This window comes from Engraulis encrasicolus, chromosome 7 (genome assembly GCF_034702125.1).
Source record: "Engraulis encrasicolus isolate BLACKSEA-1 chromosome 7, IST_EnEncr_1.0, whole genome shotgun sequence".
Taxonomy (NCBI): domain Eukaryota; kingdom Metazoa; phylum Chordata; class Actinopteri; order Clupeiformes; family Engraulidae; genus Engraulis; species Engraulis encrasicolus.
The window spans coordinates 39,494,610-39,521,846 of record NC_085863.1 but is presented as its reverse complement, the minus strand read 5'-3'; the positions used below and the strand labels follow the sequence as shown (position 1 = coordinate 39,521,846).

Sequence of the window (27,237 nt, the reverse complement as noted above, 5' to 3'; positions counted from 1 at the left end):
ATACAGAGGAATCGAAAACGAAACTTACAGCATACAAGTATCTATCTACCTATGTATGTCAGTAACCAAACATTGAAACTTATGACAATTCTCTCCTGCGAACCAATCAATTGAACAGAAGAGAAGGTGAGTAAACGTTGGTTAAACGATATTTATCTTACCGCATGCAATATTTGTTTCAATATCGCCCTGACACTGACACAGGCTATTTTCCAACAGAAATAATGGCCGAGACGATAACTTTTAGTGGCTGGGAGGCTATGGAGGATCGATCTCTCTCTGCGAACGATGAGCCAAAATCGGGAGGTACCTACACGATGTTCCATGGTACACACCTGTCCCACGCAAAGACAATAATAAGCAATGGCTTTCAACAATCCAAGGATGGTTTGCTGGGTGCTGGTGTATATGTCAGCCGGAATAAAGACAAGGCTAAATGTTACCCCCTTAAAGAAGACGTAAAGAATAAAGTTGTCTTCAAGTTGAAGGTTGATGTGGGAAAGGTAAAAAAGATTGACAGTGACAATCACCCGATGCAGAAGTCTTGGCACCAAAATGGGTATGATTGCGCGTGGGTGCCCCCACATTCCAATATTAGTTCCATCAAGTCTGGCCGCGAAGAGGACTGTGTTTGGGACCCCAAAAGGATCACCATTGTTGACGTGGCTTGCTGTGTTGATGACAATACACGCAGAGAGCTCCGTAAATTAGTACAGAGTCGCAGCAGTGGCCAGCATGATGTATGCAGACAGTGCCATCAAGCCATACCGGATGGCCAGAGGAAACACGACATCGAGCGCTGTTGGGTCTGCGGGAAAAAAGTTTGCCCCTTTCAAAGCAAACATGTGTGCAAACCATAGCACACGTTGGAGTCATTCTAGGTGCAAGAGATACCGCATACGATCAAGATATGGGACTCTGGGGATGCTGTATTTTTAAATCACCTGTTCATCTGTCATTTATCTGTGCAATGTAACCACTAGGCCTACATCATTTGTATCTGCCTTTTTGTTGTTGTTTTGTAATTACTTAATAATGCCACATCAATTACATGTAATAAAGCAACCTATATTAAGAGTCTAGTAGACTGATTATGTACTTTCCACCTAATTTTATTTGCACTCTGTAATGACCTAGCTAAAATCATATTTTGTATTTTAGGTAGTACGCCTGTTATTTTTTGGATTAAGTCAAAACTCAGCAAAACTGGTTTACCCTACAGGAGAGGGCAACAGGCTAAGAAAATGTTGTGCACTATGTCGGACTCAGGGCCATTCCAAGGTATTCTGGGGGCCCTAGGCAAAGAGGCAATTGTCAGGCAATTGTCATTGTCAGGGCTCCCCCTTTCAGGTGGGGGCCCTTGGCAATTGCCTTGCTTGCCTGGTTGTGACAGGCCTGGTCAGACTGAAGAAGAAGCCAGCACTGTAGTCTATGGCAAGAGCAGGTGGGAGTAGGGATGTAGCCCAGTCAGCAATTGGATTAGTGTAATCTCATGCCTCGCCTCGCAGCACAGGAAGTGTCGCAGACGGAGCCACAGTGTTTACATATCGTCAAGTGCAGTATGTATGCATTCCCTACAAAATTGTACACTACATTGGTGATAGGCAATTATGTTTAATAACATAATTGGTCCTTGTATCGTCTTAATTAATGTTGCCTTTGGGGAAAATTCTCCAACTGGAGTTTAAATAGCCTTCTAATACTTGTATGCTAAACCCAACACCTATTACCATTTACTACAACATTTAAACATAGTTCACATTATTGCAAAAACTTTTTGTTTAATGTAGATTAAAATGTATGAAAGTGATGACCATGCTACCATGGGCTTGATGGTCCACAAGAACTTCTCAATATTCTAGTGTTAGTGGTATTGACCGCATGGTTTGGTATTGGTCTGTTGAGACAAGTCAGATATGAATACCAATAAATGACGATGAAGGGCAATAATGCTGATCAGTTTTACTTATTGCTTGACATTACAATGTAGTCTGTTGGTCGTAAGTCTGTTAAGTAATGCAGGCATGCTATACATTTTTTTGAGGAGAACATTGTATATACAGTATGTATTACAGTTGAACTGTAAATCTGCTTATACTGGTGCTTTTATGCACTCAGGTAATCTTGAATGTAAATGCCAGCCAACATGGAAGATAGTGTCCCATGGACCGTGTGGGGCATCCTTGGCCAGAGGAAGGTGCTGGGATGTGGGGTGTTTGTGGCCTGGCTGGTCCTCTTCCACCTCCTGGTGAACGTGTGGCTGCTGTGCATGTTCACCAGCCTGCTGGTGGTGCTGGGGGGCTGGCTGGGCTCCCGGGTGGCTCTGGACGGCAACAGCCTCCTCCACCTGGAACACTTCCTGCCCCTCTACCAGTCTCCTGCCGCCCAGCCCGACCTGGACAGCGAGCGCGGGCTGGACCGGGAGATCCACAGCACGGTGAGCAAGGCCGTGCGCGACTTTGTGTCGTCCTGGTACCGCGGCCTGGCAGAGGAGAAGGACGAGGAGGGAGAGTTTGAGCAGGTGGATATTGTTAATGTTTGTACCAGCGTGATGTACTTTTAAAGTTTTAACTGCATTGTGTGTGTGTGTGTGTGTGTGTGTGTGGACTGTATTATTGTTGATGTGTGTGCATGTTTGTGAATGTGTATTATTATTTATTGTCTATTATTGTTAATATATCTGTTCAGCATGTTTAGTTAGTTTAGTAAACACAACTTCAATATCATGTACTGTTACATACATTTTTGAGGATAAAGTAGGTCAGTCAGTAGGTTAAAGTGCTATGTTACGATAAAGTATCCTTTGCCTTTGCCTTTGTCTTTGAGGTGGTGCGGGACGTGATGCTGGTGGCTGCTGAGGACCTAAAGAGACGGGCGAGGCAGGTGGACAGGCGGGCGCTGGCACAGAGGGTGCTGGAGCTGTGTGGCTGTCACCTGCAGAGCTACACCCGTGCCAGAGAACTTCAGCAGCAGGTAGGCCTGTAACAATAACCAATTAATCAATTAATCGTCAATATACTGTATATATTTTTCAATATTTTTGGGGGGGCGGGGGTTGCACCTTTAATTGTGACAGGACAGTTAGAGAGGCGTCAGGAAATGAGTGGGGAGAGAGATGGGGAAGGTTCTGCAAATGACCTCAGACCGGAATCGAACAGAGGTTGCTGGTGTAGTGCTTAGCCGATTGAGCCATGGCTGGGCCGTCAGTATATTTTGAACAAGGCATAACTAACTTATCTGGACACAATAGTTTCTATTCACATGCTTGGTTATTTTCCTTCAGCAACAGCAGGCACAACCGGCCTCAGCACCACAGACTGCTAAGGAAGAAGATGGAGGCGGCTCGGACCTGTGGGAGCTCTACAGCCAGTTTGACAAGCCCCATCCAGCTCTGGCCAACGCCACCACAGAGCTCACCTACTCCAGGTCCGTGGTGGACGTCCTCTTGCACACGCTGGTCCCCTATCCTCACATGGAGACCCGCACTGGCCGCTTCCTGGTCGGGGAGCTCATCACCTGTAACGTGCTGGTGCCGCTGGTGGCGCGGCTGTCCAACCCAGACTGGCTGAACCTCACCATTGTGGACGTGTTTACCAAACCCAGCTCGCCGGGGGACTCCGCTGTGGAGGCGCAGGAGATGTTGGATGAGGATGTGGAGTATTACGAGGCTCTGAGCGGGTCCTGGAGCTCCTGTCTGTACTCTGCTGCGGTCACGTGTGACTCCTCAGACATGTCCAGCATCGCCCTGTCAGACTGCTCTTTCTCCTCCGTGCCACTGACCAGCAGTGAGGGCAGCTGTCAGAGCATGTTGTCTTACGAAGAGCCCAGGTCCTGCAGCAGCAGAGCCAGACGCCTCTTTGGAATGAGCCCCGCCGCCAGGCGTCGGATCGCCGCAGCCCGGAATTCCGTGGATCTCCATCAGCCAATCAGACACTCCGGCTTGTACCAGGAGACCGATTCGGAGCTGGACTCTCCGGGCTCGGACGGGAAGAAGATCTCCATGGAGTCGTTGAACTCGGAGGCGGGCAGGGCTGACAGGTTTTGCGAGTGCATATCCCCGTCCGACTTCTGTGGCCTCATGTGCCTGGAGGAGGAGCCCTTCTTGTTTCTGGGCTCTGGGAAACGCTCTGGCCACCCAAAGGGCCACCGTCGCCACGCCTCCCAGCCCCCACAACAGAGGCCCTGGCCTGAAAGCCCAGCGGAGGACGTTGCTGCCGCCACGATGCACCGGAGAGCCTCGGGGACCTCACCGGCCAGCCTGTGCCTGCCACCCTTCAAGTTTGATCCTCTGGGTGGTCCAGAGGGACCCGTCATCATTCAGAATCTGCGCATCACCGGGACTGTTTTGGCCAAAGAGCACAGGGGCATGCATCCGTACACACTCTATACGGTCAAGGTGAGGATATGTCTGTACTCTTCTCGTCAGGTTTATTGTAAAAATGTTCTATTCCCAGCAAAGGTCTTCTCACTCTACAATAATCTCTCTTTCTCTCTCTCTTTCTCTTTCTCTCTCTCTGTCTGTCTACTGCGTTCTCTTTCTTTTCCTCTCTCATACAGTATGAAACTATATCAGATTCAGATGGCACAGGAGCTGATCAATCTATAGCTTATCACACAGTGAATCGCCGCTATAGTGAATTCCTCAACCTTCAGACTCGACTAGAGGAGAAGCCTGAACTACGCAAGGCACTCAAAAGTGAGGCATAGTAGTAGTTGGAGCAGTCGTTGTATTAGTAATAGTAATAGTAATAGTAGTAGTAATAGTAATAGTATTAGTAATAGTAATAGTTTCAGTAGTGGTAGGAAATACTCTATTTGTTCCAGTCGCGCACACACACACACACACACACACACACACACACACACACACACACACACACACACACACACACACACACACACACACACACACACACACACACACACACACATATGCATAGCCAGCTAGCCATGCATTTATTTATTTTATTTACTTTTCAGGACATTGCACATTAATGAACATACCGGTATACATACAAAACATATATGTAAATGCGCCAGATTATAACACAAATGCTAATTTCCATCTGGTGTCCAAAAAAAGGCAGGCTAGATGTTTACAAGCAGCAAAGAAATTAAAATTTGCCATACACTCTGTTGTAGGTTTTGTCACCATCTCAGATTGCTCTGACAGGTCGGTAACCTGCGTCAGTCATAATAACAAGAGTGCATTTCAGGTGTGCGAGGCCCCAAGAGACTCTTCCCAGACCTCCCCTTTGGGATCGCCGAAGTCGACAAAACAGAGGCTCGGAAAGTCCAACTGGAGACATACCTCAAAGTACCTCTCCTCTGCCTGACTTTGATTTCAATTTTATTTGCCCACATTTACTTTGGCCTGGGAATGCCTGAGGACAGTTTTACATCAATGTTGTTTGTGCTTTTCGTATCTGGCAGCAACTGTGCTCCATTCCCGAGACAGCCAACAGCGACGAGATGCAGGAATTCCTCGGCCTCAACGCAGATGCCAGGATGGCATTCGAGAAGAAACCCAGCACTCCACGAATTGACAGGGTTGGTTACAAAGTTATCAACATGTTCAATGACATGCTCAAAATGTTAAAAAAATACCCTAGAGAAGCACACTCTCTCAACACCTTCCAGTGACGAAAACCGGGTACCCAAACATTTTGGATATAAATCCCAAATAGTAAGTGACTAAAGCGAGCACTCAACAGCCTCCACACAGACGATTAAAACAAGTTGGAGAAAGACTCTTCGGTACTCGCTTAAGTCACTTACTGCAATGACAGAAAGAGTTTTTAATGGGATTCTGCCAATTCTACTCAATTTACATTACACACAGGGATCGGGAAGGTGACAGGGGCAACCAAAGGGGTCAGCTATCCCAGGCCCAGAGAGAAGGAAGGCCAAGAAGTGTGTGTGTGTGTGTGTGTGTGTGTGTGTGTGTGTGTGTGTGTGTGTGTGTGTGTGTGTGTGTGTGTGTGTGTGTGTGTGTGTGTGTGAGAGAGAGAGAGAGAGAGAGAGAGAGAGAGAGAGAGAGAGAGAGAGAGAGAGAGAGAGAGGCTTTCAGATTACTTTGTTCTGGCCTGGCCAAAGAAGCTGTCAGCAGGCCTGTACACACACACACACACACACACACACACACACACACACACACACACACACACACACACACACACACACACACACACACACACACACACACACACACATGAATGTTTACCATGGGTCTATTATTATGGCAGAAGGTGGTGAATGCTATTGTGGACACATTGAAGACGGCTTTTCCCCGGTCGGAGCCCCAGAGCCCAACTGAGGAGTCAGAGGGGGACACAGATGGGAAGAACCAACCAGATGGCAAGAAAATCAGGTGAAAGGGCTTGAGGGGTAGAGGATGCCTAGCCAAGCAATCACGGAATTGCATTGTCTGACTGTTTTGACTGAATAAAGGACACAAATGTGCCAGGTACACATTTTCTGGTGCTTTGTGCACATGTGCATGTATGCACACCACACACACACACAGATGTGGGCACGAATACACACGCACGCACGCACGCACGCACGCACGCACACGCACGCACACACACACACACACACAGAACCACACCTCCAACCTAAACGTCCTATTTCTTTCTAGGTCTCGGCTGAGGTTTTCGAGTAAGATTGCTCCGAGCCTCAATATCCCTGACCTGCATCCTAAAGTGATGTACACCTTCAGCGAGGGCAGCACGGTATGCCAGCCAACACTCACTTAGCATCACATTACATTACATTACATTACATTGCATTACATTAGACGATAACACTTTACTTGACAGCGGTGTCATAAGCATGTCATTACAGTGTCATATTAGTGTCATGACACAATCATAGATAAGTGACATCACTTAAGGCCAACAGTCATAAAATGTTTATGGCATGGACATAATGTTTATGACACACTGTAATGACATGCTTCTGACACTGGCATCAAGTAAAGTGTTACCTATCAGACTTAGCCGATAGCCTGGCAAACCAGACAATAACATAAGTATAGTCTGGCTCCATAGTGGCAAAGCTGTGTGGAGTTCAAAAAAAGGCACGTGTGTTCCAAACTATTTAGCTACTCATCTACTCAGATTCAAACAGGAAAAAACCTTGTTACACACAGATAGAGCTTTGTGATTAAAGGACTGGTTTTGCGACCTTCAGGTTATCTCCAACTGAGCGTTGCTGGATTTGGCACTCGGCAACTGGGCAGGCAAAATATTTTCTGCTGTTTGGCATTCGGCTAAAGATGGCTGCCCCATTTGGCCTCCTCCTTAATTTTATCCCACTGTGAGTTGTGTGTCTGTTCTCCATGCACTGTACGTACATGTATGTATGCTCGTTTGCATGGGGGTGCCATTAATAAATGTAGATTTAGTATAAACCATAAATGTTGCTATTTATGGGCCTCAGTAATAAATCATATAGTAACTCAAAGGTCTCTGTGCATTGCAAATACAGCCCCAATGACCTGAATGTGGGATTTGCCGTTTACTGTTTAATGCATGCATTAATCTGACTGTGCGTTTTAGTAGCTTGAAATCAGAAACAGCTGGATATATAGTGTCCAAGAGACTGAGATGAAAAGACACAGTTAAGTGAAATGGGCCACTTCTAATGACTTGACCCCCTTAAAACACACACACACGTGCGCGCATACGCATGTGCACACACACACACACACACACACACACACACACACACACACACACACACACACACACACACACACACACACACACACACACACACACACACACACAAACACACACGCACACAAACATACACGCACACATGCGCGCGCACGCACGCACACACGCACAAACACACAGCATAAAAACCACAAAAGAGCCCACAAATTATTTTTTAAGGGTTTGAATAAGTGCATATGGGTAATATAGTGCACATTTCAGAACACAATTTTTATTCAGGGTCAAAGCATAGTCATTTTTGTGTCTGCCACGTTCAATTTGGTTTCAGATTCGGGGCATGGGTCAGTCTTATTGCTAACAAGCCCTGTGGCTGACCTGTTAAATCAGGCTTATGCACCCACTGAAATGTTGTGTGCAACAAACATTAGTGTTTAGGATACTCTCGTGCACACATTTTATTGGCCTTTTATACAAACCCCAACTCCGATGAAGTTGGGACGTTTGGTAAACAGTGAATAAAATCAAAATGCTATCATTTTCAAAACATTCTATCTATTCATTAGATGGAGAATAGTGAAAAGACAACATATTAAGTGTTAAAACCGAGAAAAAATATTGTTTTGGGGGACATATGTACTCATTTTTAATTTGATAAATCTAACACGTCTCAAAAGAGTTGGGACGGGGACAATAAATGGCAGCAAATGTCGAGGAAGACTAAAAACAAAACAAAAGACAACACTTAACAGTTAAATACATTAACCGATTGATGAATTTATATAAAAAAACAGTGTTAATTCCTATCTTGGACATGATTTCACCAGCTTAAATGGTGGGTGTATTCCTTGTCATGTTTTGCAATGTTTTCCTTTCTGTAGTGCTTACAGTGTGACAGTTCTTGACCAAAAGCCCACCATTTTGTCACCTGCTGGTCCTTATGATGGAGCCAAACTGTTAAAACCTAGTAGAGAATGCAATTTTACCTTACTATGTGGCAGTAATCGAATATCTCCCTTCAAAATATAATGCATGAGTGGCTTTTCATGCTGTTTAAAACCCATTTAAACCATTCAGCACTGTATTTAACTCTACAGATGAGTGAGAACATCTTAACCAATGCACTACTGCACCCGCATGCCATCATGGAGGCTGACTTTTGAAGCTAGCACTAACACAAGTTGGATGGTCCATTTTCACTGTAGCACAGGATGTGCAATGCTCTATTATTGTCAAAAAGAATGGACTTCTACAACTTCTGCCGACTTCTGTAAGCAAAGGACAGTTTCCCATGTCTTCTGGGTCTATTTCAAGTGAGCTCAGGTGCTTAGGAGAATGTTACACCCCTGTATCATTTGCACGCATTAAGCATTCTTAATATGGTCAATTTTCAATAGCTCTAATTCCTGGAGTGCTAGAGTGAGACTACAGCCAATATATATTTCATGATGTCATGAACCTATACAATGATTTTAGTAACAAAAATATGTCTTATATACACTCAATCGTGGTAAATCAAAGGGAATTCAAAAATGTATGTAATAACTATGGTAATTATTCCCTTTGCATCTTTAATTCTGAGTGACTCAGCCTCTCTGTGATGATTTTATACCTGGACACCTATATTGTCCGTCAGTACAATTCATTTTGAAATGTTCTTCTTTGTTGTTTTATCTTATTTGGATGTTTACTAAATTTCACTGATCCCCGTCCCAACTTATTTGAGACTATTCTATTCTCCATCTAATGAATAGATTGAATGTTTTGAAAATGATAGCATTTTGATTTTATTCACTGTTAACCAAACGTCCCAACTTCATCGGAGTTGGGGTTTGTAGTTGCATCTATTATTTTTCTTTTTTTGTATACATTTATGTGTGTGCTTTCTTTGTTCTTTGACATGTGAAAAGGACACATTTTATACTCTTGCCCCAGAATTGTTGTAAACAGAGCTTGGCCCTATGCACTTGTCAATGAAGCCCACCAAAGCAAAAGCTTCCATACATTTGTGAGGATATGATAGATCATGCCTAGGTAGATCAGGCCTATTTCACATGCCTTCTAATGTTGTTTACCCGTTTAATGCTTTCTGTTTGCCCTCTGCCTAACAGATTATTGACAGGTTATTATTTGTATTTTCTCTACACCTGTTTGTGATGTCCCTGTTTATCTGTGTTGTGATTTCTGGCTACCACTCTCTGCCTGCCAGGTTCTGCAGGGTCTGTCCATCAGTGGTCTAGAGGCTCTGGTGCGGGAGAGGGAGAGGCTGATGTGTGCTGGGGGGGCCCAGGGAGGGCTAAGGGTCCCTGAGGAGGGCAAAGGCCCTCAAGGGGAGCAGAGAGCAGGAGGAGGAAAAGGAGGCCGAGAACGCTCCAGAACTCTGGAGAGGAGATCCCGCTCAACAGGTGCGTGCTTCACTGTCCCTCGATGTCTCTCATGTAGTCTTGTTGCTATAACTCAGTGTTTTTCAATCAGGACCCCCCAAAAATGCTTATGGTGTCCCCCAGAAATGTATGGTGTCAAAAATAGGGACGTTTACTGAATGGTCATATTTTATAAAAAAAACCAATTGACTTTGTATTGAGTAGCTGGAGAGAGAAGACACAACAGCGATTTGAGCGATCTGAGCGACTTGAGCAACTTGAACAACAGTTTGTAGTTGGAGTTAAACGAATATTATGCAAATGAGCTATGATGCGGCTCTGCGACATCCACCACAGCCAATTGGAATGTCGGAATGTTGGCATACCCTGTCACTTCTATCGCTCGTCTCGCTCCTGCTACACAGTCCAGCGATTCTCTGTTGCTTAATCTTGTCGCGGCCTGTGTGTTCTCCCGACAGGACACACATACATATTCCATCTACAATGCATATAGTGCAACATAGTATATAAACATAGATTGTATATATGTGTATGTGTGCTAACTCATATGGCATGCAATGAAAGTGGCCCATTTGTTTCATATTTCTTTTTGTAGGTGGAATAAGGGGCTTCTTTCCAAAGAGATGTTTTATATCATGTACTGTGAAACATGCACTCATGTCTCACATCTCATATACTGTGAAACACCAATTCAAAGAAAGAAAAACTGTCAGTGTGAACAGGACCTCACAAAGTTTTTGTGGGTCATCATCTGATATTTGAATCAAGAATTGAAAGAAATTTGCCAAGCAAAAATAAGTGGAGTCGGTTGGATCAGAGCATTGCCTTAGGCATTTGCTCGAGGCGAGATAACCAAATGAGATGGGTCCTTACCACACAACGTCAACAAAGTGTACTGTTAAATTTGTTTGATCGGATGTTGTTATTCAGTGTTAGGCAAATACTGATTCGCATGCAGGCATCACAGAGCCACTGGGAGGCAGCCTCACTCCACCACACACTTCTAGGGTTATTCTGTGTGTACGTGTGTGTGTGTGTGTGTGTGTGTGTGTGTGTGTGTGTGTGTGTGTGTGTGTGTGTGTGTGTGTGTGTGTGTGTGTGTGTGTGTGTGTGTGTGTGTGTGTGTGTGTGTGTGTTCCTTTCTCCTTCTCTGTGTCTCTGCCTATTGTGTGTGTGTGTATATGTGTGTTTTTGCTTGTGTGTGACTGTGTGTGTATGTGCCTTTCTGCCTCTCGTGTGTGTGTGTGTGTGTGTGTGTGTGTGTGTGTGTGTGTGTGTGTGTGTGTGTGTGTGTGTGTGTGTGTGTGTGTGTGTGTGTGTGTGTGTGTGTGTCTGTCTGTGTGTGTCTGTCTGTGTGTGTCTGTGTCTCTGTCTGTGTGCCTGTGTGCATCTGTTGTGTGTCTCACTCTCTCTCTCTCTCCTGTGTGCATGTGTGTGTGTGTGTGTGGGTCTGTCTGTTTGGTACAATCCGTGCATTTCAATCTGTTTTTTTTTTTTTGAATGGGCAGACACCGCGCTGGCTGACGTGGCCTTGAACATCCTCTGCTTGCTGATGAGAGACCAGTGGAGCTGGTTATGCACCGAGAATATCCAGAAGACCATCAGACTGCTGTTTGGAACCTTCATTGAGAGGTAACAGTCCGTCCGTCCGCCAGCCATCAACACCATAAGCACTGGGAGCCCAAATGCTCCGCAGGCTTCTGCTGCGCTGTGTGGAAACAGAATTATGTAAAGTACAAGGTGTGTGTACTTTTTAGCAAGCCTCTATTTAATCATATGCTTTGGATTTCTACCCGAGGTATAACCGCTGATGATGGTGGTGGTGTGTGCAGCTTTGTTGATTAGGCAGAGATGATGAATGATTCTGGAAAGATGATGACACTTGTTTACAGGGCCGTTGACCACTTTGGCCGGGATAAAGTCATCTGAAACACCCCTCCACTCCCCCTTACTTCCCGACCTCAACCCCACCCCTGCACAGCCAAAACATACAATAACGAGAACCCCATTGTGGGGCTCCCTTAACCCTGTGCCCAAGGCAACTGACCCCTTTGTCCTCCTACTGTCAGCTTCCCTGCCTGTTTCCATTAGCGCCGTGCTAAAGAGACAAGCAGCAATTCTAATAGTACACAGCCATGTTTTGTGCGCCCATTAAAATGGATCTGTGCTTGATAAGTTCCAGAGCGTTTGATAAGACAGACACTGTATCTTTTTTGGACAGCTAAAACTGCTGGCTGGGAAGAGTCAGTGTCCTGAACTGACTGCGCCGAACTTCCCATTGTTGAAATACTTAGGCACGGGTGATTTCCAGGAGACTTCACGCCATGTAAGGAGTGTCAACTTGGGTGACCAGTTTGTCTGACAATAACAATTACATAATTAGATTTTTATATTGTTCAGCTTTCAGCGTAAACGGAAGATCGGAAACCACCTGCTACCATGAAGGCTCAGCAGACTTTTCGAAGGAGGCTTTCAGTCTATAACAACAACATCAACAACAGTAACCACACATTGCATTTCTCCAGTGCTTGTCAGGACACCCAAAGAGTGACGAGAGCTGTCACTATCCTCCACCAGTATAACCGTGTTGACCACAGGGAACTTGTTTATGGCTACTTTCTTTTTTATTCCCCTGGCCCGTTTTGCTAGTTCAATGTCATTTCTCTGGAATGAGGTGGCATGCGATCGGCCTTCCGTCAGCTTTCAAATGAACTGGCGCGTCAGCTGCACACACTGACTCCCAGGTTCCAGGAACGGACGAATGCAGCCACAGCACAGGCCTGACTGGGTCATTTGCAGCCATACAATAATGAACGATAGCTGTCACGGCGCAATCCAAAACCAACAGAAACTCAACAAGCAGATGTGGTTAAAAAAACCCAGGCCTGTTGCATAATAAGCTCATTTATTTATGAAAACGGGACTTTGGATGTAGTATCTGCATTCATTTAAAAGGCTAATTTTATTTATATAGCGGGTTAAGAAGGCACGTTATGAAAAGAGCGCGGCGGAGATTGGACGTTGATAGCTGCAGCTTTTTGTGAAATGTCAGCTAAGCTAGGCCAAGTGAAGGTGAACAGACTTTCCCCTCCTATAAATTTTCTTGCGCCGCACAGTCTTAACAGCCACGCGCCGAGAAGGCCGTGAGCAAAAACGATAACTGGGTTCATCACAAAACAAACCACTTCTCAGATTAAAAGCAATTCGTTTTTTACCTTTTCCACTCCAGACCGAGAACCCCATTGTGGGGCTCCCTTAAAACACTCCAGAAAGCACTTTTTTATATTGAGCAATGATTTATTTTCTTTTTTCCCCTCTTTGTCACTATTTTGTTCTCTTTTGAGCGTGTGTGTGCGTGCCTGTGTGCCTGTGTGCGTGTGTGCGTGCGTACGTGTGTCTGTGTGTGTGTTGCGTTTGTGTGTATTATTAAATGTTGGAAGTGCGTGCACAAAGCAGCATCTGGCAGGTGTCTCTGGAGCGTGCGTTTTTTTTTTTTTGACGTCAGGCAGCAATTAAAAAACGCTGCAAACGCTCCGGGCAGGCTGGGCGTCTCTCAGCATAAACACTCTGGATGCTTCGGACTCTGAGGATCCAGTTTGGGGAAGAGGGAGGATGGGAGGAGGGAGGGAGGGAGGGATGGACCAGAGGCGTGAGACGGCAGGCTGCCCAGAGTCCAGCACTGAGTGACCCAACATGGAAGCAGGGAATTGCTGATTTAGAGAAGCGCCGCTTGCATCCATCCTTGCTGGCTGGCCCTGATGATAAGGAGGGCTTTTCAGTGTCAGCTCGACAAATGTTCCCACTCTCCTCTCTCTCTCGCTCTCTCTCTCTCTCTCTCTCTCTCTCTCTCTCTCTCTCTCTCTCTCTCTCTCCCGGCCTATCTCTTTCTCTCTCCGTTGCTTATGTTTATTAGCACGCTATGAAGGCATTCCTTCAGCCCCAAGCCTCCAGAGTTTCCCTAGCTTTGGAATGCTGAACTTTGGCTGTGGATCATTTTTTGTTTCCCCCACCTCTCTCCCAGTGTATGTAATTGTCTTGTGGCGTGCTATTGCTTATTAAGTATGAACGTCATAAAAGAGGTGATAATATTAAAAAAGTGGAGACGGCTTTTAAAAATGCATAAAAAAGCCAAGCTTAGTTTTAACAGCTTAGAAGGTTGGGGATTTTTAATAGCAGAAATGCATGCAAGCATCATAAAGGTTCTGAGAAATGGTATGATTTTCTTTTTACATGTTTAGATTAGGCAGACCTTGTGTCAGCAGAGTGTTCATTAAAGAAAAATGAGTAATTGTAAACAGCAGCGGTAGTTTCTTTTCTTGGTGCAAAATGATCCTTACACAACGCTGTGTGTGTATATGTGTGTGTGTGCATGCGTGTGAGTGTGTGTGTGTGCATGCGTGCCCGTGTGTGCCTGTGAGTCTGTGCATGTGTGAGTATGTCTGTACGTGTTTGAATGTGTGTATGTCTGGGTGTGAGTATAGTAGGCTACTACTCATGTGGCTTGCTGGGCCCTCATGAGTGATGACATCTTGTTGTGGTGACACCAAATCCCCCCTGCTGGCCCCGGGGGGGCGGATGGCGGATGGCCCCGCTGATGTCATTATTGGGTGAAGAGAACGTGTCCGTGGGGGCTCATCTGATCTATAAGGGGCCCTCGGAGTGTCAGGCCCTGGCTGGAACACACGGTCGTGGCGCGCTTGCGGGGCGGTTGTTGCTATATGCTGCCCAATGACATAGCCCCGCGGCGCTTGATGTGGGAATAATTATAGAGATTGTTGTGCCCTGCTTAATGCTGCCTAATCTTGGAGCGAGGACAGTAACTGATAGCTCACACACACACACATACATAGTTAGCTCTTCCCAGACTTTAAAACTGCGCCCCCAACTCCCCACCCCTCTCCAAACTCCCCTACCCCAGGCCTCCGCTGCTCTTCTGCCCGTAAACTTGTGTCTGGCTGGGCATGGAATGTTCCAGCGGGGCCTGGTGGTCGGTCGGTGGGGGTGGGGAGCTGTGGGGCAGGTCCAGTGAGGCCAGAGGGGGTCTTTTGAGCCTCATCTCTCTGCAAGGGGGCTGCAGAGGTCAGGGACCGAGAAGACGTCATGCACATTGCACCAAGAGCTTAGTGTGGTGATGATGGAGGTGTGTTGCATTGCATTGCATACCATGGGCTTGACCCATTTACTCTATGATCCAGGGTTGTGAAATACCTGTACAACTCAATCAATTGCTTGGTTTGTAATTCACAAAATTGAAATAACAATGTCATACGCAGTGCTTGAAGAGCTTAGTGTGAGGATGGAGGTGTGTTGCATTGCACACTAGTGGCTTGGCACTTTTTACTATGATCCAGCAATTGTCGGCTGTAGTTGAAAATTGAAATAACATCTATTCTTACCGATGTTGATAACATCAGATTTCAACATTTTTGCACCTTTAATTGATGCATCCACTTCTTTTGGTTGGTGATATAAATTCTGAGTTTACTTTGCATTCTCCAGGCATTCCAGTATCTGCTGAGAAGTTGCATTTGCAGAACAATAATTAGTCATAGTGGCTTTAATGAATGCAGAAGGTTGCCATAATCACAGGAAAATGCAGGCAATGATGGCATATTGCAGGCAGCTTGCCCACTGGTGATCACTGTCTGCTGGTGCACCACCATCTCTCATCGGTGAGCATTGCGAAGCGAGCGCCTGTCAGATAAAAACCACAACTCCTGTATTCATTTCCTCATTCTTTTTTCTTTTTTTCCTCCCTCTCCTCCGTCCACAAAACAAGTCAATCATGCAAACCATAAATCGAAGGTTGTCTGGGGCGGAGGGAGCCTGGAGACAGGTTTCTGAGAATTTGGCCCGTGCTCAAGAAAGGGGGGAAAAATCAGGGGGGAAGTCGACCGGAGGAGTGAATGAGTGAGTGAGTGAGGAGAGGAGGTTTGCAGGATTTCCATGGCTCTGGGTTGCATATTTTTTATGCGTTTACAGAGCTGTCCGGTCGACATTCAGCGGCCTTGACCACCGGCCCTGCATATGGCCAACGGCCTCCATTATCAGAACAACAGCAGCAACAGCAGCAGCAGCAGCAGAGCCGCATTCCTCCAATGGCACGGGCCGGACGGTTTCAGGGGAAACTTAGGAAATTTCTAATGAGTTGGCGCACGGCTGAAAGTATTCAACCTCCTCACCCTGTCTGCATCTGTCCTGCCGCGCTAGCCAAAGACTCTGCCGGCCAGACGGGCCCAAGTGATACAGTGACGACGTGGTAAAAAGGTGCAGGAGGCACTTTGCCGAAATGGGTCTCACTCTCTCTCTCTCTCGCTCTCTCTCTCTCTCTCTCTCTCTCTCTCTCTCTCTCTCTCTCTCTCTCTCTCTCTCTCTCTCTGTGTCTGTCTCTCCCTTTTCCCTCTGTCGTTGTGTGATTGCCATTTTAAGCGTTTGAGCGCTGCAGGTTTGACATAAAAGGTGTGACGAGAGCTGAGATGACTGCTGTGACTCTTGGGAGAAGGGAGACGCCGTTGAGCGTGTAGAGGAATTTCTTATGAGGTATGAGCCTCATACACTCTCACTCCCTGGGTGGCTGGGTGCGGGTTATATTTGTCTCCTGTTTGTGTGTGTGTGTGCGTGTGGGTTTGTGTGCGTGCATACATGTGTGCATGCATGCTTGTGTGCTTGTGTACGTGTGTGTGTTGACTGTTGAGTTGAAGTGTCTCTGCATGTCTTTCTGTCTGTCTATCAGTTCATGACATTTGCCCATCCAGTTGTTGTGGTGAATATGCCCTACATTTGTGTGTGCGTGTGTGTGTGTGTGTGTGTGTGTGTGTGTGTGTGTGTGTGTGTGTGTGTGTGTGTGTGTGTGTGTGTGTGTGTGTGTGTGTGTGTGCACATGCATGCATGTGTGTGTGCGCGTGTGCGCATATGTGTGTGTGTCTGTGTGTGTATGTGTGTGTGTCAGTGTCAGTGTGTGTATGTGTGTTTGTGGAGTGGAGTGGCTGTCTCCTCTGTTTGTCCCACTGTGGTACGGTGCCCCGTAAATTGGAAGTTCTGCTTCGGATTTGAGAGTGGCTTCTTCCTCAGCTCAGCTCTTGTCTAATCTGATTTTCGAAAACCCCCTCTTGGCTTCCCCCTCACCACCAACAACTGGCACTCGGCCGTTATAGGCCCATAAGCCAGCACTTCGAGAGACTCCTTCACCAGTTTTCCTACGCTTAGACAAATATCTCTCGGCGGGAGAGTGCTTTGCTGTCTGGGAGCTCCGGCTTGGGCCTTTTTCACAGTTTAACGCACATCTTGGCATGACTGCGGATGGAACTCTCTTTGAACAGAATTATTACACAACGGTCTCGATCCATTTCACGCGCGCGCGTCTCACCTCGTCTCGCGTCTCTCTCTCTCTCTCTCATCTCGACATGAGGTGTGTGCAGTCGCTGCCTCGCACAGAACAAACTGTTCTGGATGGAAGTGAAACAACTTAAAAGAGGGCCTTGCTGATTAACACGTGGCCCTCGCTGCTGCAAATGATTGGAAAAAGTCTTGCAGTTGGTGCGGCTGTAGCTGCAGACGCATAGAGTCATAGATAATGACATGCACACACACACACACACGCATGCACGCACACGCAAAGTCAAAGGTACTCACACACTTCCACATGCACACACACAGAAGCACGTACACACACATAAATACACTCGTATAAACAAACAACTACATGCACACAATTACACACACATAACCAGACACACACACACACACACACACACACACACACACACACACACACACACACACACACACACACACACACACACACACACACACACACACACACACACACACACACACACACACACACACACCACTGCCTTTAAAAGCTAATTAAACAAACGTGAAGTCCAAAAAAAGCCCCTGGACACCACCACCACCAGACGATATCGTAATGTGCTTTATTAAAAGCACGCCGGGCCCTGCGCGGGCCAAGTGTGGAAATGGTCTGTAGTTAATGATCTCACCCCGGCAGCCCCTGAAAGCCTCAAAGTTCAGTAATACATAATTCAAACTACAGGCTGCAATCACAGGATTAGACTTGGCCTCATCCGAATGTATGGCCTACATTGCTGCTGTTGGAGCCTTGATATACTGCAGGGTAAATGCATGTGGACATACTGTATGTTTTTATATACAGACAGAAGGAAAAAGGGAGGGGGGTCAAGAGAGAGGAAGACAGAGAGAGAGAAAGAAAGAGAGAGAATTAATCAGAGGTGTCAATCCCAGGATCAGAAAAGGCAATAAAATCCTTCTAACTCACATGACTTCACTGAATAGCTCATAGACATCCAGACGTCTGTAGTATAGCTGATAAACCTGTCTTGAGTGTCTGTTCTGACCAGCTCATCCAGAGCTAGTTGCATATCTAATGTGTGGCAAGGTTTTTCTCTCTCTGTACGCACGATGGACACATATACAGTACACTCTAGTCTAGGCAAGGCAAGTTTATTTGGATAGTGCATTTCATACACAGGTGCAACTCAATGTGCCTCACAGAAAAAGAAAAGCAAAAAGACTGGAAACAAGAACGAAAGAAAGAAATTAGAGTCAAAGAAAATTAAAACATTAACCCCTTAAGACACGGCATTATAAATTAGCTGTTACCAGAATGGCAATGACCAAGTCGTTATATATTACTGAAGGACCTGTGCACTGTCATAGTAGTGTAGTACTATAGTAGTTAACTTTCAATGTCTATTACAGCGTGCCACAGGAGGTACGGCGTGCATTAAGGGGCTACGATAAAACATGTGAAACAGGCTCTGTAGTTTTCTACCCTACTGTACAGTCACAGGTTCACAGTGTTGATGTTCGGCCAGTCTTGCTGTTTTGTCTTGAGTGTTTGTTCTGATGAGCATTTTTAGAGCTAGTTGAATCTTATTTGCGTGTCTGTGTTTTTTTAATATATATACTGTATATATATATTTTTTTTTTTCCAACACTTGGATTGACACCTCTAGTAGTAGGCTACGTAGGTTTGTTGGTCACAGATCCTCTGTGTTTGTGTTAGGGCAGTCTTGCTGTGCTGTTCTGAGCATACGTTCTGATCAGCTGCTTCCTAGCTAGTGGGATCTAAACTGTGTTATTCATTTCATAATCTGGTATTGACATCTCTAGTAGTAGGCTAGGCTTGCTTCCAACAGAGAGTCACAGATCCACTGTGTTGTCATTTGTTCTGATCAGCTAATTCAATTCCCCGGTCTGCTTTTTCTTAACTGTCAAACGTGGGATTGACACCTCCAGTACCAGGTTTATTGGCCACAGAGGGTCATGTATCCACAGTGTGGATGTTAAGGCATTCTTGCTGCTCTTGCTGCAGTATGAGGAGCCGATAGGCAAATGTCTGGCTATTAGGAAAGAGCCTGAGGCTGATGTGTCACATTTGGATATCCGGTTCAAATGTGCCTGCAGCGATTCTCATGACTGTCTCGCATTATGCTAATGTGACAACATCACCTTTGTTTGGTGCACTGTTCATAGTTTTGCCGATAAGAAAGGCAATGCAACTGATATGTAACATTATTGTTATTATTATTATTATTATTTTACATTTATTATTATTATTATGATAATCATTGTTTTTATTATTACTGAAGTTTGACAACCAGACCTGGCTATAAACAGTTATCAAGCTCTGACACTGTCCTGCCATGCCACCAAATTTGACAGTGTCATGGGTGTCTTGCCTTGTTTGCCATGGCTGTGCACCTGATGCTGTGATTGGTAGGGGGGCGAGATCTCCATTCTGTGTGAAAAATCCATTTTGGTGGCATGGCCTTGCTAGGCAGGATGTCAGCTGTGCCTCACCACAGTCCCAGGTTTAATGGAGGACAACCAGGTGACACCATGTGGTGACCAATCACGTGCCAGCATGTGGTGACACCAAGCTCCTCTCCACCAGGTGTCAGGTGTGAACAGTAGGGACCGCTCAGTTGAATAGTGAACCATCCACCACCGAGCGCAGTTGTGACCATATGTGGTTGTTACTGGGTAGAACTATTAAAAAAAAAAAACTTTATTTTAGCCTTAAAATGCTTTTCCCACTCATTGTTTTTCAAAATATTTGAAGTTTTACTAGGTGTAATTAAGGTATTACTACACCATTTGTCAATATTGATATGTATAGTGAAGTTACCAGAAACAATCTTATCTTAATGTTAACAAAAAATACATTCTCTTAAGGTTTTCTTAATGTTAACAAAAAAATCTGTGATGTAGCAGGATCTTAAACGGTGAAAGGAGGGATTACTGTATTAATAATGAACTTCTTGCCCTCTGTGTCTCCCCTCTACTAAACAGATGAGAAATGTATTTATGTTGATGTGGATGTTGGAAAGAAATGTTTATTGAATGTGGATTAACAAGCATTTTGCTAATGAATTACTTTCGTAATGTTTCCAACGTTATGATAAGGCCATCCAACCAACAGAAGCTAATAAAAACTCAGTTATAAGTTCATTTTAAAACATTTCCAGAAAAATATTGGGATGTGGCTGATTAAAACCACTAAGCAAGTCATTTTACATTTGCTCTAATACATCGCAACAGAGTTTGTATTTATTTCTGCGGTCACACAAAAATTACCATGGTGTCCTATTTTCCTCAACAAAACGTAGTAGGGGGATACCATCATCATTATTAGGTCCACTGACAGCTTTGGGACAAAGTCATCTGAAAGGTCCCAAACCCCTCATTACAAATGGGCCAGTTCTGGGACCCGCATCTCCCTGGGCCCGGAACAACTGAGCCCTTTGTCCCCCGCTGTCAGCTTCCCTGTTCATCATCATCATCATCATCATCATCATCATCGTCATCGTCGTCATGGGGAGAGAATGGGGTTACTTTCAATGACGCAAATTGCAGATGTGCAGCTGCAATATCCCCCCTACTCTACTGTGCTCGCTGACTGGCAGGGGGAGCGATCTGTCAGTCAAAGACTGACGTACACAATGGAGCTCACAGCACGCAGCGCGGTGTCTCTGCTGAGCTCGTCCTCAATCCACTTATGCCCGTGACCACTGGGGCCTGTGCCAAGGCTCACTCAGGAGTTACCAGCAGCCCCCCTCCATGTGTGGCCTTCTGGGAAATGCCCTCTGATCTGGGCCGATGAGCAGGCAGTGTGTGTGTAGTGTGTGTGTGTGTGTGTGTGTGTGTGTGTGTGTGTGTGTGTGTGTGTGTGTGTGTGTGTGTGTGTGTGTGTGTGTGTGTTAGGGATGGTACAAACCGCACCGAAAACCGAAACCGTACAATTCACACACCATACCGAACTGTGAAATGCAGTCCATGGCAAACCGCAATTCATGTACTGCCCAGAAAAAATATGTAAAACAGAGATTCTAGGAGTATCTTATCCAGTCTCTCTGATTAACACATTAGCATATAAGACCAATCAGAGGATGACACAATTAAAATCACACCATTTTCACATTATAAGCCTATACAAACCATATGTAGGATATTTAGTGATAAGTCTGATTCTATTAGCCTCTTGAAAGAGGGCATTTGGAACGCTCAGACAGCGCACATCAGCTGACGACAGCTGATTCAACTTGCGCATCATCACTTTATAATTGCAGTTATATAAATATGGTTTGATATTCCCAGTGCACCATTTATCATTAACTAAACAAAGAACCGTAGAGAACTGAAAACCGTGACCTTGACACTGTGATATGAACAGAACCGTGAATTTTGTGAACCGTTCCACCCCTAGTGTGTGTGTGTGTGTGTGCGTGCGTGTGTGTGTGTGTGTGCGTGCGTGTGTGTGTGTTAGTGTGGGAGGCCCTGGCTTAATCAAAGTCTTAGCCAGAGTCCAGGAGCGGTGCCGGTTTTTATCCCGCTTTAACCCATGTGCACGGTGGGGTGGATGGACGTGTGGGTCCTTTTTTTTCCCCAGACTGACAACCCAGACACAGACCAGAATGGCCTCCTCTCTCTCTCTCTCTCTCTCTCTCTCTCTCTCCCTCCCTCTCTCGCTCTCTCTCTCTCTCTCTCTCTCTCTCTCTCTCCCTCTCTCTCTCTCTCTCTCCATCATGTCAGGTCTGAATGTTGCCGTTATTAAACCGGGGGCTCAGGTCACTTAGTAACCCGCCACAGAACAGCAGATGACAGTGTGACTGTGTGCCAAACACAACCCAGTCAGACAACAGGCTTTGCCAAACACAGCACAGAGAGGAACATTTTGACTTTGAAATATATACTATTCGAAGAAATGAGCGCACATTGCACACCACTGCCCTTGCCTGCGTTGTCTTTAGAGATATGGGGGAAAATGCTTCTCATGTAGCTTGTAAAATGTAGTGGACAGCCACCAGCTGAAAGAACAAAACAAACCATGTCAAACTACCGTCTTTTCAGCTCTGAGGTCAGAATTACACCATTGTTGTTTTTGGTTGTCCAAAGATTTTCCATTTTCCATATTTTTCGAGACCAAAACGTCTGTGGTATACCTGTAAAGAAGTCTCTTATGTGTAGTAGAGAGTGTATGATTTTGGAGTAATATAACCGAAAGACATCATGAACTTGCCACAATAACAAACTTGGTGCCGGATTGGCTATTAATGTTTGCTGTTAATGCTCGTCAGGTTCAAATAATTGCTTCAAAAAAAGGCATGTCAGCACATACGTAGATGAAATGTTGGCAGTACCTGTGTATGTGGTAAGGTCATATTTTATTATTTCTCTATTTATACTTGTTCTAGAACACGCTTATGTAACTTGATTCATAGACAGTGTTGGGTTTTTTTTTTTACTTTTTAAGGTCTGGTACCAGGCCACATTTTCTTTTATGTGATTGGCAAATGTGGGGTTTTTCATGGACTTAATTCAACAGCGGGTTTCTATTTAGCTTGCAAGAGAGAGAGTGAGTGAGTGAGTGTGTGTGTATATGTCTGTTAGTGTGTGTGTGTGTGTGTGTGTGTGTGTGTGTGTGTGTGTGTGTGTGTGTGTGTGTGTGTGTGTGTGTGTGTGTGTGTGTGTGTGTGTGTGTGCTCGTGCTGCACATTGCATGTTTTCCCCCTACGTGTCCGTGCCCCTGGTGCTACTGACCGTGTGAGGGCCCGGGCGGGTGGCTGGGGGCGAGAAGCCAGCGTCAGGTCATTTGGATGCTTACTTTGCTGCTTCTCGCCGATGACCTACGCTCTGCTAATAGATGGAGCAGAAGAGGCCTCAGCATAATCCCCACCACAAGGCCACAACCAAACCACACACCACAATAGACCACCATCACTACCATGACTGCAGATAAAGGTTCTAGGCCACAACCACATGCCACAGAGCCACCACCATCTCCACCACCATCCCTATCACGACTGCAGATAAAGCATGCAGGCTGAGCTGCAGATATATAGTAGGCTGTTAACGCTTCTTTCAAAAAATAATATCATACGTCAAAAGTAACCACACGCCACAATACCATCATGGCATCACCATTACCACGACCAGCGCAGATAAAGACAGCCGTGGAGAAGTCCTGGCCGTTAACGCTTCTCTTAAAAAAAAATGATGCATCGAAAATAACCACACGCCACAATACCACCACGACTTGCAGAAGTAGAGTAGGCTGTTAACGCTTCTTTCAAAAAATAAAACACAACATCAAAAGTAACCACACGCCACAATACTATCATGGCATCACCATCACCACAAGCACTGCAGATAAAGACAGCAGGGGACAAGTGCAGGCCATTAACACTTCTTTAAAAGAAAATAATACATTGGAAAAAAAACAAGTCCCGTCCATCAATGGCCCATCAGCACCCCGTCTCTTCCCAAAAGATTCCCAGGAGAGCTGGGTTTACAGGAAGGCAAGCTAAGCCAGTCAGCCATCGTGTCGGCCAGTTGCATGCCTGCCTTGCCCCCGACTGCCTGGAAATAATTGCTCCGCCATTTGACCTGTCTTTTTTAAAAGGTTGAACTTGGTGGGTTCACAAAAGCGGCGAGGTGTTTATTTTCCAGCGACACCCGATCTGCGTGGGGTCTGTGGAGGCACGCTAGCCACTGCTGTCTGCTTGCTGCTCACAGCTTTGGCTGGGCCCGGCACAAAGTCATCGGAAAGGACCCACCACTTAATACATACAATGAAATGGGGACCTGATTCTGCCCCCCTTTCTTCATAGGCCTGGGAAAACTGCCCCCTTTGTCTCCGTTGGCTTCCCTGGCTGTCTGCTGTCTGATGCAGCAGCCTCCCACTGTCTCCTGTTGCATCAATGTCAAGAATGTCACACACACACACACGCATACACAAACATGCACACAGACAGAGGCACACACACAAAGATGCATGCATACGCAACGGTGAACACACACATGTACTGTACTGTACGCATGCATGCACACAGTGCACACACACATGCATATATGCGTACAAACATAGACACGTACACTGACTCTTGCACAAGCTGAGGAGTGAGGAGTACCACATTTAGCTTAACTCAGGATAGAGGTGTCTGAGGGATCACGTCAGCCTCTAAATGCATCATATGATTTCACTCTTCAAAGGAGAGAAAGAGGTAGGGGTTATGGTGCACTGGCTAGGGGTTCTGGTGCACTGGGTAGGGGTTCTGGTGCACTGGCTAGGGGTTATGGTGCACTGGGTAGGGGTTCTGGTGCACTGGTGGGACGGAGGTGGTAGAAAGAGAGGGAGGTGTGCAGTGGGAGAAAGGGGTGATGGGGCAGGCAGTGGAGTAGAGGGATAGGGTGTAGAGACAGGGTAGATGAGAGATGGATGAGTTTGTGGTCCAGTGGAGTGGAGAGATATTGGTGGAGTTGGTGTAGAGCAGGGTTTCCCAAACTGGGGTGCGTGGCCTGCCATAAGGGGGTGCGCCAGCTAAATAGAGCAATGGTGGATATGTGAGTTTTTATACAAAAATTAAGGAACATTACGTAGTTTGTAATTGTTTTTTGGTGAATTGTATGCTGAAAAAATCCAGCTGAAGTGTCATTTATAACTCCTAGACTTGTTATGCAACAAGTTCCATTAATAATGGCAAAAGAAAATCTCAGGTCTATTGGAAATGAGGATTGCCCAAAATGTGCGGCTCTGCAACATTTGCTTAGGGGGTGCGCGAACCACATTGAAATGTACAAGGGGGTGCGCAGGGGAAAAAGTTTGGGAAACGCTGGTGTAGAGCAATGGTTTTCAAAGTGGGGGCTGGGTACCCCTGGGGGGAGTGGGATATGTTGCTAGAGGAGCCGCAGCAGGTGGGCAGAAAAAATGTAGAAACAGCATAAACATTATTCCAATTTGTTAAGAACCATACTATACAAGTATTAATCTATTGCATCTTTCCACATTATAACTATTATCGTTATACATTTCAGTGGGACACTGACTCCCAGACCTAGACTATGGTTGTGAAAGAGGGGGCAAGAGTGTGGCACGACCCATTGTTAAGGGGGCCTTGGCTGGAATGGGATGGGGTGGGGTGGAGGCGATGGGGAAGAAGCATGTAGTGTGGTGTAAGAGTTGGTGGTGCAGTGAACTTGAGGGATTGGGTTGGGGTTGGAGGCACTGGTGGTGGGGGGCGGAGTGGTAGTGAGGTGTGGTGAGGTGCAGGATGGGATGGGGTGGAGGTGGTGGAGAAAGCGTGTAGTGTGTGGGGTGAGCGTTTGTGGTGCAGTGGGCTTGAGGGATTGGGAGGCGACGGGGATGAGGTTCAGAGGAGGGATGGGTGGTGGGGTGGACGGAGGTGGAGGTGGTGAGGATTTAGCTGGATGAAGGAGTGGAGGGCGCAGGTGTGGGTCTGGTCTGGTCTGGACGGCTGCTTTCTGTGAAGGCCTTGGGGATTCTGGGAAGACAGGCAGTGCAGTGCTGTGCAGCATGGTGCGGTGCAGTGGGGATGTCTGTCTGTTGTCTGTTGTCTGCTGTCTGTGTTGTGTGTAGGCCTGATGAGGGGTGTCCTGTTTTCCTTCCCTTTGTGCCGGCGGCCTCAACAGGAGCCACTCTTGTTTAGTCTGCTCAACAGGACACGTGTGTGTGTGTGTGTGTGTGTGTGTGTGTGTGTGTGTGTGTGTGTGTGTGTGTGTGTGTGTGTGTGTGTGTGTGTGTGTGTGTGTGTGTGTGTGTGTGTGTGTGTGTGAGAGAGAGAGAGAGAGAGATGGAGAGAATAATATGCGTTTGTGTGTGTATGCACATGTAAATATATGCACCTGTGCGTGTGTACTTTGTACCGGCATTGTACCATGTGTGTCTGTGTGCATGCAGACTTGTGGATTTGTCTGTGTGTGTGTGTGTGTGTGTGTGTGTGTGTGTGTGTGTGTGTGTGTGTGTGTGTGTGTGTGTGTGTGTGTGTGTGTGTGTGTGTGTGTGTGTGTGTGTGTGTGTGTGACTGCGTGGCCCTGAATTCCCACAAAAATAAATGTCCCCAATCCCCTGGACCCAGGCCTGCTATTTCTGTTCCAAGCTGCCACCAAGTCACCTTACAGCCCCCCTCGTACACCCCCCCCCCCCTTTCCCGGTTTGGCCTCCTCCTAATCTATTCTGGTGAACATGATATCAGTGTGGCCATCTCCAGAACTGTCCGAAACATGCACGGACGAACGGAAAAATAAACACGTGGTGAGCCTTCGCCAAAAAGACCTGCACGAGCAGGGAAGCCAACGGGTGGAAGGGGGTGGCATAAATGGGTCAGTCGTCCTAGGCCCAGGGAGCCTGTGGGCCCAGAAGTGGGTCCTCATGTACTACAGTTTCAGAATGGGGGGGCTTTCAGAGGACTTTGTCCCGAGCCTGAGCAAAGCTGTCAGTGGCCCTGTCCTGCCACCGAAGCATCATCGTCCCTGAGCCTGAGATTTGCATGCATGCATTTTTGGACACCGCTTTGCTTTCCCCCAGCGCTTTTTAAATCAGCAGCGACAGTTTATATGTGTCACACTTCATAGCGAGTGGTCGCCATAAAACTGCATATGAGTCAGTTTGTTGCACGAGAGAGAGAGTGAGAGAGAGAGAGAGGGAGAGAGAGAGAGCCGTGCTGAGACTGGGTGTGTGGGGCCTGCAATGGAAACTGAGGGAGAACGCAGCAGCAGCAGCAGCAGCAGCAGCAGCAGCAAAACAATATGACCAATATGGTTCAGAGAGACACGCGACACAGACAGCAGCAAAGTGAGCGCATGAGTGAGCAAGCCTCCCTCCTTCTCAA

At 46.3% G+C, this 27,237-nt stretch overlaps 2 protein-coding genes across 2 annotated transcripts in view; both read left to right on the top strand.

The window, feature by feature from the left end:
* gig2o (grass carp reovirus (GCRV)-induced gene 2o) lies at positions 1-1,463 on the top strand. Its single transcript, XM_063202527.1, has 2 exons — positions 1-126; positions 220-1,463. The coding sequence occupies exon 2, from the start codon at positions 225-227 to the stop codon at positions 858-860; it is 636 nt and encodes a 211-aa protein (XP_063058597.1). The 5' UTR covers positions 1-126; positions 220-224; the 3' UTR covers positions 861-1,463.
* Positions 1,464-2,144: 681 nt separating this feature from the next.
* snx19a (sorting nexin 19a) overlaps positions 2,145-27,237 on the top strand; it is a 37,494-nt gene continuing 12,401 nt past the window's right edge. The window contains exons 1-10 of the mRNA XM_063203501.1: positions 2,145-2,521; positions 2,827-2,973; positions 3,284-4,396; positions 4,558-4,696; positions 5,217-5,317; positions 5,434-5,550; positions 6,246-6,370; positions 6,641-6,734; positions 9,889-10,084; positions 11,572-11,695. Coding sequence (XP_063059571.1) covers positions 2,147-2,521; positions 2,827-2,973; positions 3,284-4,396; positions 4,558-4,696; positions 5,217-5,317; positions 5,434-5,550; positions 6,246-6,370; positions 6,641-6,734; positions 9,889-10,084; positions 11,572-11,695 — 2,531 coding nt within the window. The 5' untranslated portion in view covers positions 2,145-2,146. The remainder of the gene's footprint in view (positions 2,522-2,826; positions 2,974-3,283; positions 4,397-4,557; positions 4,697-5,216; positions 5,318-5,433; positions 5,551-6,245; positions 6,371-6,640; positions 6,735-9,888; positions 10,085-11,571; positions 11,696-27,237) is intronic.

Bases quoted from the DNA above. Each gene is read 5' to 3' on its own strand.
- gig2o (XM_063202527.1), top strand. From the start codon at position 225: ATGGCCGAGACGATAACTTTTAGTGGCTGGGAGGCTATGGAGGATCGA.